General features: G+C 40.2%; 1 protein-coding gene across 1 annotated transcript; it reads left to right on the forward strand.

The window, feature by feature from the left end:
* The first annotated feature begins 336 nt into the window (after window positions 1–336).
* Window positions 337–4,149, forward strand: LOC121305048 (zinc finger and BTB domain-containing protein 26-like). Its single transcript, XM_041236565.1, has 2 exons — window positions 337–433; window positions 2,132–4,149. Exon 2 carries the CDS (start codon window positions 2,152–2,154, stop codon window positions 3,262–3,264), a length of 1,113 nt encoding a protein of 370 aa, XP_041092499.1. The 5' UTR covers window positions 337–433; window positions 2,132–2,151; the 3' UTR covers window positions 3,265–4,149.
* The last annotated feature ends 6,145 nt before the right edge of the window (window positions 4,150–10,294 follow it).

Consider the following 10,294-nt stretch of genomic DNA (forward strand, 5'->3'; position numbering starts at 1 on the left):
GGCTTTGAGTTAATTGTTGATGCTCATAATACATCAGAGTAGAAAAATGCAGCATGTCTAAGACTTTTGCACAACAGTGTGTGTGTGTGTATATATACACACACACACACACACACTATTTCAAACGGATGTATATTGGTAAGCATCATTTTATCATGCAATACACTTACACTCTGTTGAACTTGTAGCCTTTGCGTTTCAACTATACTTTGCAATTTACAACTTTGCAATAATATCCACCGACCTTTCCCTTTAAATCTTTCTCGGCTGCTGATTCAATTGTAGTACTTCTAGAATGTTTAAACCACGCCTGTTCCGCGGCAAAAAAAAAAAAAAATAACCACATGCACCTTAATTTATTTGGGGAGCAACTACCAAGGTAAGATGCACCCGTCACAAAACAGGGTTTAATGTAAAGAAAGCGCCGCCTCAGGTGAGTACACGTGAGTTAAACACTGTACAATGTTTATTTGTGACAAGCCACTAAGAGCAGGCGCCTCCACTTGCTGTACTAGAATGAGTCTGCTACTAGAAGCGTCTAGGTCTGGGACAAGCAAACCGAGACGATGCCAGTAAAAATGTTATCACCGTTTACTGGGTATTATTTTTAAATTCCAAATTCGCTATTTCAGTTTTGCGTTATTTTATTTATTTTCTTACGCCAGCGATGCAGAGTAAATGTTTCAAAGTGTTGGAGTGCAAAGTTGTAACGCACTCTGTGTGTCTAGAGCAGGCTGTAGCTGCAGTTTGCTGCTAGGCCAGACACTCCCGTTGCAAATGCTACATGACAATGCCAGCGTTTTTGTTTTAGTTCGCATTTTTAAAGAAACACAAAATGAAAAATTCAAATCACAGTATGAATATTTTCTATATTCCCCAAAATAATGCAGTCTTTTAGTACTGTAATGCCCTGTATTTTTGTTTACCAGTGCAATTACAGATATTAAAATACACATAATTAACACCACTAATATGAGTAATTATATTATTAATTCCATTTTTGATATCACAATGATAGTTTTCAGTAAATATTCTGTTAATATTAGTTTTGCAGTTTCATACATTGTTTTAGAAAGGTATTTTGTATATTATTAATTATTTAAAATAGAAAAAAAATCTAATGACATAAAAACTGACCTTGTTATATGTTTGTATTTAAAATATGTTCAGGCTTTTTGTAAATGGTCACAATGTATTGTTTATCAGGGCTTTCCAAAACAATGCTGGCACTTCTTAAAGAGCAACTTGGTATGGGTCTGAAATCTCACAGCTGTCAAAACATTGTGCATCATTTCCTGTTTCAGTCACCTGGTGACTAGCAAAATAAAATAATGTAAATCACTCCTGTGGGTTCAACAGAGCTCTCAAACATGTCCTCTCTCTGAGCCCCTCGGTGGCTCGGTGTATGAAAGGGGCAGCTGGTGCACCAGAGTGTAACCATTAACCTGCCCAACTCTGCCCGCAGTGGATGCCAGAAATGCCACATTTGTTCTAGGCGATATTTCTTACTGATGTATTTCATTTTTAAAATGTCACCAGGCTGTGATGACTGAAGCAGAAAATGATATACAAAGTGAATCTAGACAGGAACTGGAAACTTGTTGTCTTTCCGAAAGGAGACTCCACCCATCAATCTCATACGTTACCAGTTTGACCAGTTTAAATAGGTCTCTCTGCCCATAAACCCCTGTCGTTTCTTTGTTTGGTCCTCCTCCTCCCTGCCTCCACCCTGCAGCATGCCTTGTCTAGGGGGAAGGCGGCCCCAAGTGCCCCTTGTCCTGCCCTCTGGCCGAGCCATTCTTAATCACTGTATTGCTTTCATCTCAGCTCAGCCAGCATAGGGGCGGCTATCGAGCTTCAATGGATAAGGCCATGGGCCAGATTGTAATGTGAATGTATTCTGTATCTGTCGGGTATCATGTTCATGTCGGGTATATCTGTTTGCCAATTGCTCATGTGGCATCAGGCATATCTTTCACAACCAGTAAACTGTTATTTTTACTACTAAGTGGCTCTCTTCTTTCGGAATACATCAGTTAAGATAACTGGGATATGTCAGAGCTGTACCAATGTCTGCTTCAGTAAGCACCCTGAAATAATCTTTACTTACCCTGTACCTACACTTTCCCAGCTTATCCTGCATCTGCCAACATGGCCACAGGAAGTCCCAAACTCCACTTCCAGTTCGTCAGTTACAGCAACTGTGTGCTACAGAAGATGAACAGCTTACGAGAGCAGAGGCTGTTCTGCGATGTGACGATACGCATCGAGCAGGCTTCGTTCCAGGGTCACAAAGTGGTGCTGGCAGCCAGTTCACCCTTCCTGAGGGACCAGTTTTTGCTGAAGGACACAGAGGAGACCCTTCTGTCAATCAATCAAAGCCCAGAGGTGGTCACACAGCTCCTGCAGTCCTGCTACACCGGCGTCCTGGAATTCCCTGTTCAAGAACTGATCAGCTACCTCACAGTCGCCAGCTACCTTCAGATGGGACATGTGGTGGAAAAGTGCCAGCAGACAGCCATGCAATACATGGAACCCAGCTTCTCAGCTGGTGCTTTGGGGAGCACCAAAGAAACCATCCAGGAGAGTATTAGAGGAACAGAACCCAGCCCTAAGACAAGTAAAAAACACAAGCTTGGACCACAAAGCTTGCCAATAAAAACAGAAGAGGAGGCAGTATTTGAGGTTGAAGGTTGTCCAGATGTTCAACTGGGTTCATCAAAACCACTGCAGACTGGCAGCAAACCCCAGGGACCTGCAGGTCCCTCTGAGGTAGTCAACAGTGAGGACTTCATGGTTGCTGCCAATGAGTTTCACTTCCAGGGTCTCAATTTATCCACAGACTTTTCAAGCGAGGCCAGGAGGAGCCCGGAACAAGAGGTACTGCAAGGGCCGTACCTCTGCCTGAACTGCTCCCTAACCTTCCAGTTTCTAGAGAACTACGTCAGCCACATGAGGGAGCACAAGTTGTTCCTTTGCTTGCGATGCGGGAAGACCTTCACCCAGAAGGGAAACCTGACTCGTCACATACGCATGCACACAGGCTTCAAGCCTTATCAGTGCAGCGTCTGCACCAAGACTTTCACTCAGAAAGTGTCTCTCCAGGATCACGTGAACCTGCACAGCGGCACACGGCCACACTGTTGTAATTACTGCAAGCTGCATTTTGCCCAGAAACCGGCTCTGCGGCGCCACCTGCGGGAGATGCACAGGAAGAGCATTGCTGACAACTTCAACGAGGAGGTTGAAGAGGTCCTGCTTTAACCCTTGAGATTCTTGGTCCTTCTGTGGCTTACTATCAAACCACCCCTGCTTGTTTGTGGTGCTGCGGGACATGTATTGCCTGTTTTACACCAGTCTCGGACACATTTCTGGTATCCCTGAATGGATAATTGTCCTGCTTTACATTTCATACATTAAACGTTTAAACCTCTTGTGTAAACAGTCGTTTGTGCATATTGTCAGTGGAGAGTCAGCTTAAATTTTCTATGAATGACAGTAGCGTTATTTATTGCCCAATTACCTCACTTGGACCCCACATGTACTAAATATTTTGCCATTACATTGAATGTAGTAATTTGTAGTCTTACCATTATTCATGCGTTCCTGAAACGCACATGCCCAATATTTTGCGTCCCATTCATCAGATACTAAATGAACAGTTATTAACACAAAGCCTAATAAACTCCAGGGATGTGCATTTTGGTACATTTTTATGAATCTTTAAACTCTATGCCATGTTGTAGTTTAAACAATCTCTGTGTGTGTGTGTATAGATCTACAAATGAACACAGACGCACTTTTTTCTTTGTTATATATTAACAGTAGACCGTTTGCATGACGAGACAGGATTATAAGCTCTGTTTGTTGCCTTCATCTACGTGTGTTTTCATATTTTTCTGTATTCCAGTAACAGCAACAGCATCGCCATGTCTGTGTCTTTTAAGCAAAGATTCTTGAAAATCACTACACTTGTGTGTCTATGCATTTTTTTTGCAAAGCAGCTTTTTCACACACACTTCAGTACATCTTGCCGTCTCGATAAACAAGCCACGGATACTTCATCTCCCATTCAGAATTATATGAATGTATTTTTCGTTTGTGTTTTTCTGTATTACCACTGCTTGCTACTGTTTCTCGGCCACTGTAGTACTTGTGCTAGGGATGGGTGGGTATATTGGTTTTTCGGTTTACCACGGTTTAGGTACATTACGATATTAATACCGTTCCTTTTATTCTAAACCTCAATTATTGTAAAAGTGTCTGTGGAAGATCTTTTTGTGAACTGAGTCTGTATTTTGATAATGGTTTTGAAGTAAACTGTCAACGACACAGAACACACGTTTCAATTGCTGCTATACAGAGTTTGCTGTGCCGGCTGCTCTTGGCTGCTGTCTTTCTGACGTCACACGCAGCTTTAAGAGAAACGCCTTCTCCTCACCTTGCAGCATAGCACACATTTCAACGTGCTATATTTACATTTGTTTGGATTATCAATAGTCAGTTTAATAAATTAACATTAACTTTATTGTAAAATTATACATCACTTATGACGGATTTAGTACTTTATGTTTGTTTAAATAATTGATTTATTTAATATAGCGTTGGCAAGGCTGTTCACGGCTTCATTGTATGATGATAAAATGTCGTTCGCCTCCGCTAACAAGGTGGCAGCAGTAGTTTTAGTGGTTATTTGCATGACGATTAGCAGGTCACTCGTGATCTTTGCATCGTCCCTTTGGTTCACAGCCACTCTCCTCGCAGTAGCATTTCAAAGCTGCGCTGGGCAATGCAGAATCTGCACAGATTTGCGGAAATCTGCGCTCTAAGAACACGATCAATGTCTCAATTAAAACTAGCACAGACCCGCGACTGCAGCAGGATAGCCTGCTTATTATCAACATAGTTTAGTTTAAACAAGTTGTAACAGTATTCCAATTTTCTTAGGTAAGTGAAGAAATCTTTTTTTTTTTTTCTTTTTTTTTTCTCCCCAAAATCCCCATGTAATAATCTTTGGAAGCTTACCTATGCAATGTCGTAAATGTAAATCCAATAACACGTTTTACTATTAAAGTACTTTTTTTTTGCTATACATAAATGCAAAAATAAACAAGAAATCTCTGCTCTTAAAAGATAACTTGTGGTTCATGTTTATGTTTTAAGCAAAAGACTGATCATTTCCCAATTCTGTTTGCCATCAGCTAAACAAAGTATTTATTTATTTAATTGTATACGTTAAAATGTTTTAACAAACTACAGCAGCACGTCATTTTGAGCAAATAATAGATCTTAATACTGTTGTAGTATAACACTGAGAGTGTACAACTTTAGTTTTTTAAAAATATTATTGTTTTTATAAAAAAGAAACGTACCAAGTTATTTGGCATAGTAAAATAGTAAATACCAAATGTTTAAATCATTCCATGAAAGTGTATTTTGTTGGTTTTATTTTTGTGAATTACGGTAATTTAAGTGATTTACATTAGTCTTTCTTCTTTTGAGCCTTTATTTGATCATTTGCATGATGTATACCGTGATACTAAGGTTACCACGGTATTTTTTTTAACGGTTATCATACCGCGAAAATTTTATACCATCCCATTCCTAACTCGTGCGGTCAGAAGTAGATGGCTGAGATGCAGATGGGTGCTCTTCTTCATGAGAATCCCCTGAAGATGCTCACTGCTTAGCAAAAAAAAAAACCAAAAACTTCGGATTGACAACTGCTTCACCATATTGTCACAGACACTGGTCTGGCGCCAGAAACGTGTAAAAGTAAACATCCTTCTTAATATTGGTGAATAAGCTAGATATGAGGCTTATTGCTGCTACCTACAGGACTGGGGTGTACCTTAATGCTGTTCTATTCCAGAAGTTTTTTTAAACAAGCAAGTATTTTCTGGTCATTTTGCTGCTGTAATAGAGTACAGTGAATATGCATGTCTGCGACCCTTTCCCATTCTGTGCCTCTCCTGAATGCAACACAAAATATTTTCCCATCCAATGGATTTATTTTACGTGTGGGATGCAAAATGCAGTGTAAACGCGACCTCTGTTTGGTTGTTAATTGATAACATTTCGGTTGCCACTGCAATATTTTTTTTTATTTTGAAGAGGGGTTAGATTATCTATTCAGATGAGCTTTTTTACATGTCTAATTTGTTTGGGTTCTGTGGCTTCATAACTGTGTTATTATCATTTTTCTCAATGTGATTTGACCTGGTTTTCATCTTCTCTGGAGAATCTTAAGTGGCCTTTGAACTCTGGGAGCCCCACCTACTCTATACATTTATGCAGGAGGGGCTGAGAGAGCGGGAAAGGCACATGTCACATGATTTGAATGGAATGTGGAAGGCTGTTTAGTGCTGGCGCTCAGGATTCTCTGTTCAAGATCAAAGCCAGATAAAGGCAGCTGTGTAGAATATGATAGCTCAACACTGGAGCACCAAAACACGGAGCAAACATCATTCGGTGCCACTTGCTGTGTAACTTAATAAATCATTTAACACCCTGGTACTTAATAAATAATTGAACACATCAATTCATAATCATAAAAAAACAAGAAAGAAACCTACAACAGTCTCCTCCAGCCCATACCAGCACAGAAGGTGTTGAATTACCAGAGCAGCTAGAAACCTGTGTGCTGGTCTGAGCTCATTCATTCAGCATGACCTGGTGATGTTAATGCACAGTTAATCAGCCATACGCTACAGGCTTCAGTATGGGTGATTCGGTCATGTGTTCACCATGGCTTGTTCTCTGTGCCTGTTTATCGCAGTGCTGTAGATTCAATTGGAGTTGCCACTTGGCTTCATAATCTCAGGACACTTTAAGACAGGCCAGGTTTTTTAACTCCCCTCTAAACCACAATTAAACCAATTTAAATCAGTAAAGTGAGCGGGAATATCATGCATGGCTTCAATATGTGTATTGAGGAGGCTGTGTGGTCCAGTGGTTAAAGAAAAGACTCCCGGGTTCAAATCCCAGCTCAGCCACTGACTCACTGTGTGGGACCCCGAGCAAGTCACTGAACCTCCTTGTGCTCCGTCTTTCGGGTGAGACGTTGTGAGTGACTCTGCAGCTGATGCATTGCTCACACACTCTAGTCTCTGCAAGTTGCCTTGGATAAAGGCATCTGCTAAATAATAATACATTGTGGTAGCGATTCTATCTGGAGAGCGTCGTAAGAACATGGATTCAAGTCGTATTGTTTGAAATTGTATATGGTAAACAATATCTCCGAAGTGCAATTCCGCCACTATAGAGAACTTTGCACTCACCCGCACTCTCTGTTCTTTAGCTTGGTGGCCCAGTTTCTATTTATTTAATATTTCTTCCTGCTTTACAGAGTCCCACCCAATCAGAGTAAAGCTGTATCGGTCCAGCAGTCCTCGCAGGATCCCACCTGACACTACTGTAATGCAGCTCATACAATCATTTCATAAATCTGATCTGTTTTGCACTTTAGATAAATAGGTCTCAAATGCGCAGTTTTTAAAGAAACACATTATAGCATGTGATATCTGGTATGACTTTAGGTTAAAGGAAGCTCTCGGTTTCTATGCCTTATTCTCAGGTTATCTGTTTGCACTTTCACCTCAGCAATACCTTCTGGGTATTGTTACTGTCTGCAAGCTTGTCAGTCAATAGGGGGAGCACCTGATTGGTTGAAAATAGGAAAGAAGCTATTTTTGGTGGTCCACTATGAAAGGTGCTATATAAAAATAAAGATTATTACTATTATATTATTGAAGGGGTGGGGTTAATTTTAAAACTACATAAGCATGTTATCAGGGTATTGATTTTTAATTTAAGGAAAAACTTTTAATTTAGAACAGCTTTAATGAAGCAACACTTAAAGAAATAAAAAAACAAAAAAATAATTGAAAGAATTATGAAAAAAAAAGCAATGTATGTACTGAAGGAAGAAAACCCAGGACCTGTGCCTGTGACTTAAAATGCTTAAAACAGAACAGCATACAAATGCAACACTGGGTACAGGACACAACTTCAGTCATCTATATAACATGTAATATTAACGCTATTTGAAATATATTGTGACCAAGTATGTTGTTAGATAATATTAAAAGAGAATAATGGAATAACCAATAAGTTGTCTTTACACAGAAACATTCAGCGTGTAATGCTGTTGTGGACAGGACACAAAAACTTGTGTTATTGCTAAAAGTAGCTTTGTGAAAATACACAGTAAAGTGTTTGAGGAAAAGCTGTGTATGAAGAGTGTCCCATGTGCAATGCTCAGGCATAGATAATTATGTAGGGGCCAGCGAAGGTTAAACATTGTGAGCACATTTGAGATGAGAGCACTGTGCTGAGCACCGCTGCTAGTGTGCTGTTATCAACAGAGAGAGGTGTCTCTCCTCGTGTATGTTCTGTGCCTGGAACAACATTATAACTCACGCCAAGAAATTGACAGTGTTTAGGTATTGTTAGGAAAACAGAGCGTAAGCAGAGTGCTGCTTCACACAGACACGGTTAGGCAAGATATGTAAGACAGGCTCTTAGAGTGCGAGTGAGTAAAGCTCCCTGAATCCTCTCCTGACGACAGGCTGTCTCTGTACCGGAGCTATCTCCCAGAGCATCAGGTAGATCATTATCTGATTTCTGTATAGAACTAGGTGCCATATTTGTTGTGTCTAATAATACATGTTTAAGCTATGTGTGTGACTTTTGAATACCAGAATCAATACATGGAAACTTACTAACTCATTTACAGACAATTTCATTGTATAATGTATTTTAATTTTTCTACACATAAGGATCATAACCAAGTGTATTACCAGGTAATGTGCTTTAAATAAAGTCAGCCTGTAATTCTGACACTGCTTTGTTATCTGTAATCACTTTAAGTCTGACAGTAGAGTTGCTCTGGAGTGTAGCTGGTCCAGTGAGTGCATTGACAGTGTGGTGGTGACAGGGTAAGAGCACTTCACAAAAATAAACTGCAAGGAATGTGGAAAATACATGAATCTTGTAAGATTTGTTTTATTTATTTTCCCAATGTCCAAAATGTAAAGTAAAACATTATTCCTTGGTGTCAGTTACCCACATTCTTCCACTTGGATTGTATTAAGATATGATAAGAAAATGTGTCTCTGGTGTGGCTTTTACTGTACTGGTTTGTTACGGTCCTGTTTATGCACTGCTATAATCTATGTCATCACTAGAGGGCAGCAGTGCTACATGAGAAAGTAGAGATTGGCTCGCGACCTGGGGGCTGTGCTGTAGCTTGTCTCATGTTCTTCCAGCACATCGTGAATCATACCGGCACTGGTCCTGTCTCATAAAGTGTAGTGGAGGCGGTTGTGTGCAAGTCACTCCTTACATTTTGCCACATAACTGGAAAACTGCATATCCAATTGAAATGAAACTTGCTAATAACATTATTTAGCATAAGCTAGTGAGAGTTTTAGATTCTGGGCAGTATACTGTGGTGTCTGCACATCTGTATGCCACACTTACATCCTGACAACTCAAGGTTTGAAAAAAACATGCATTTTATAACATGATATCTGGTACACTAGGTTCATAAATCTCTCTTTGAAACCCACTCTTTCAGCTTGTCTTACACTTCCTTGGTGAAATTGTCCCCACCCCTTTAACAGCTTATTTCTTGTCAAGAACCAACCAGCTGACATGCTTTCAGCCAGTAACGAGCTTTCAGCTGACATGCTTTCAGCCAGTAATAAGCTCTCAGCTGGCATGCTTTCAGCCAGTAACAAGCTCTCAGCTGACATGCTTTCAGCCAGTAACGAGCTCTCAGCTGACATGCTTTCAGCCAGTAACAAGCTCTCAGCTGATGCTTTCAGCCAGTAACAAGCTTTCAGCCAGAAGACACAGCTGATGGGAAGATAACCTGCTTAACTGAATGTAGTACCAGAAAAAAAATAATCTCAGAGACACTCTGGCTTGTCTTTTACAAAAGGGCTCTTAATCAACATCATTTATTCAGGAACTAAACAGGAACTCCCCAGTATAAGCAATATAAACCCTGACACCTTCACTTCATCGGAGGACCTCTTGGTAAACTTGATAACCATCCAGACTCCCTGTCCCCTCCCGGGTCCTGGAAAGGTAAGTACACTGTATGTAACCATAGTAAACGGTGAATTTCAATGAACCCTGACATGCTCCATATAAGAAGAAAGACACATCTTATAGCAAGATAGAAATAAGACCTAATATCAACTAGGAGTGAAGTGGCAAGCTGTGTTTCCTTTAAAGCACTGATTTTCATTCACAGAGGAGAATGTGCTTAACACCTTGAGTCCAG

Source organism: Polyodon spathula, chromosome 41 (assembly GCF_017654505.1).
Source record: "Polyodon spathula isolate WHYD16114869_AA chromosome 41, ASM1765450v1, whole genome shotgun sequence".
Lineage (NCBI taxonomy): Eukaryota > Metazoa > Chordata > Actinopteri > Acipenseriformes > Polyodontidae > Polyodon > Polyodon spathula.

What these genes read in the sequence shown, in the direction of transcription:
- LOC121305048 (XM_041236565.1), top strand. Translation starts at nt 2,152, where the DNA reads ATGGCCACAGGAAGTCCCAAACTCCACTTCCAGTTCGTCAGTTACAGC.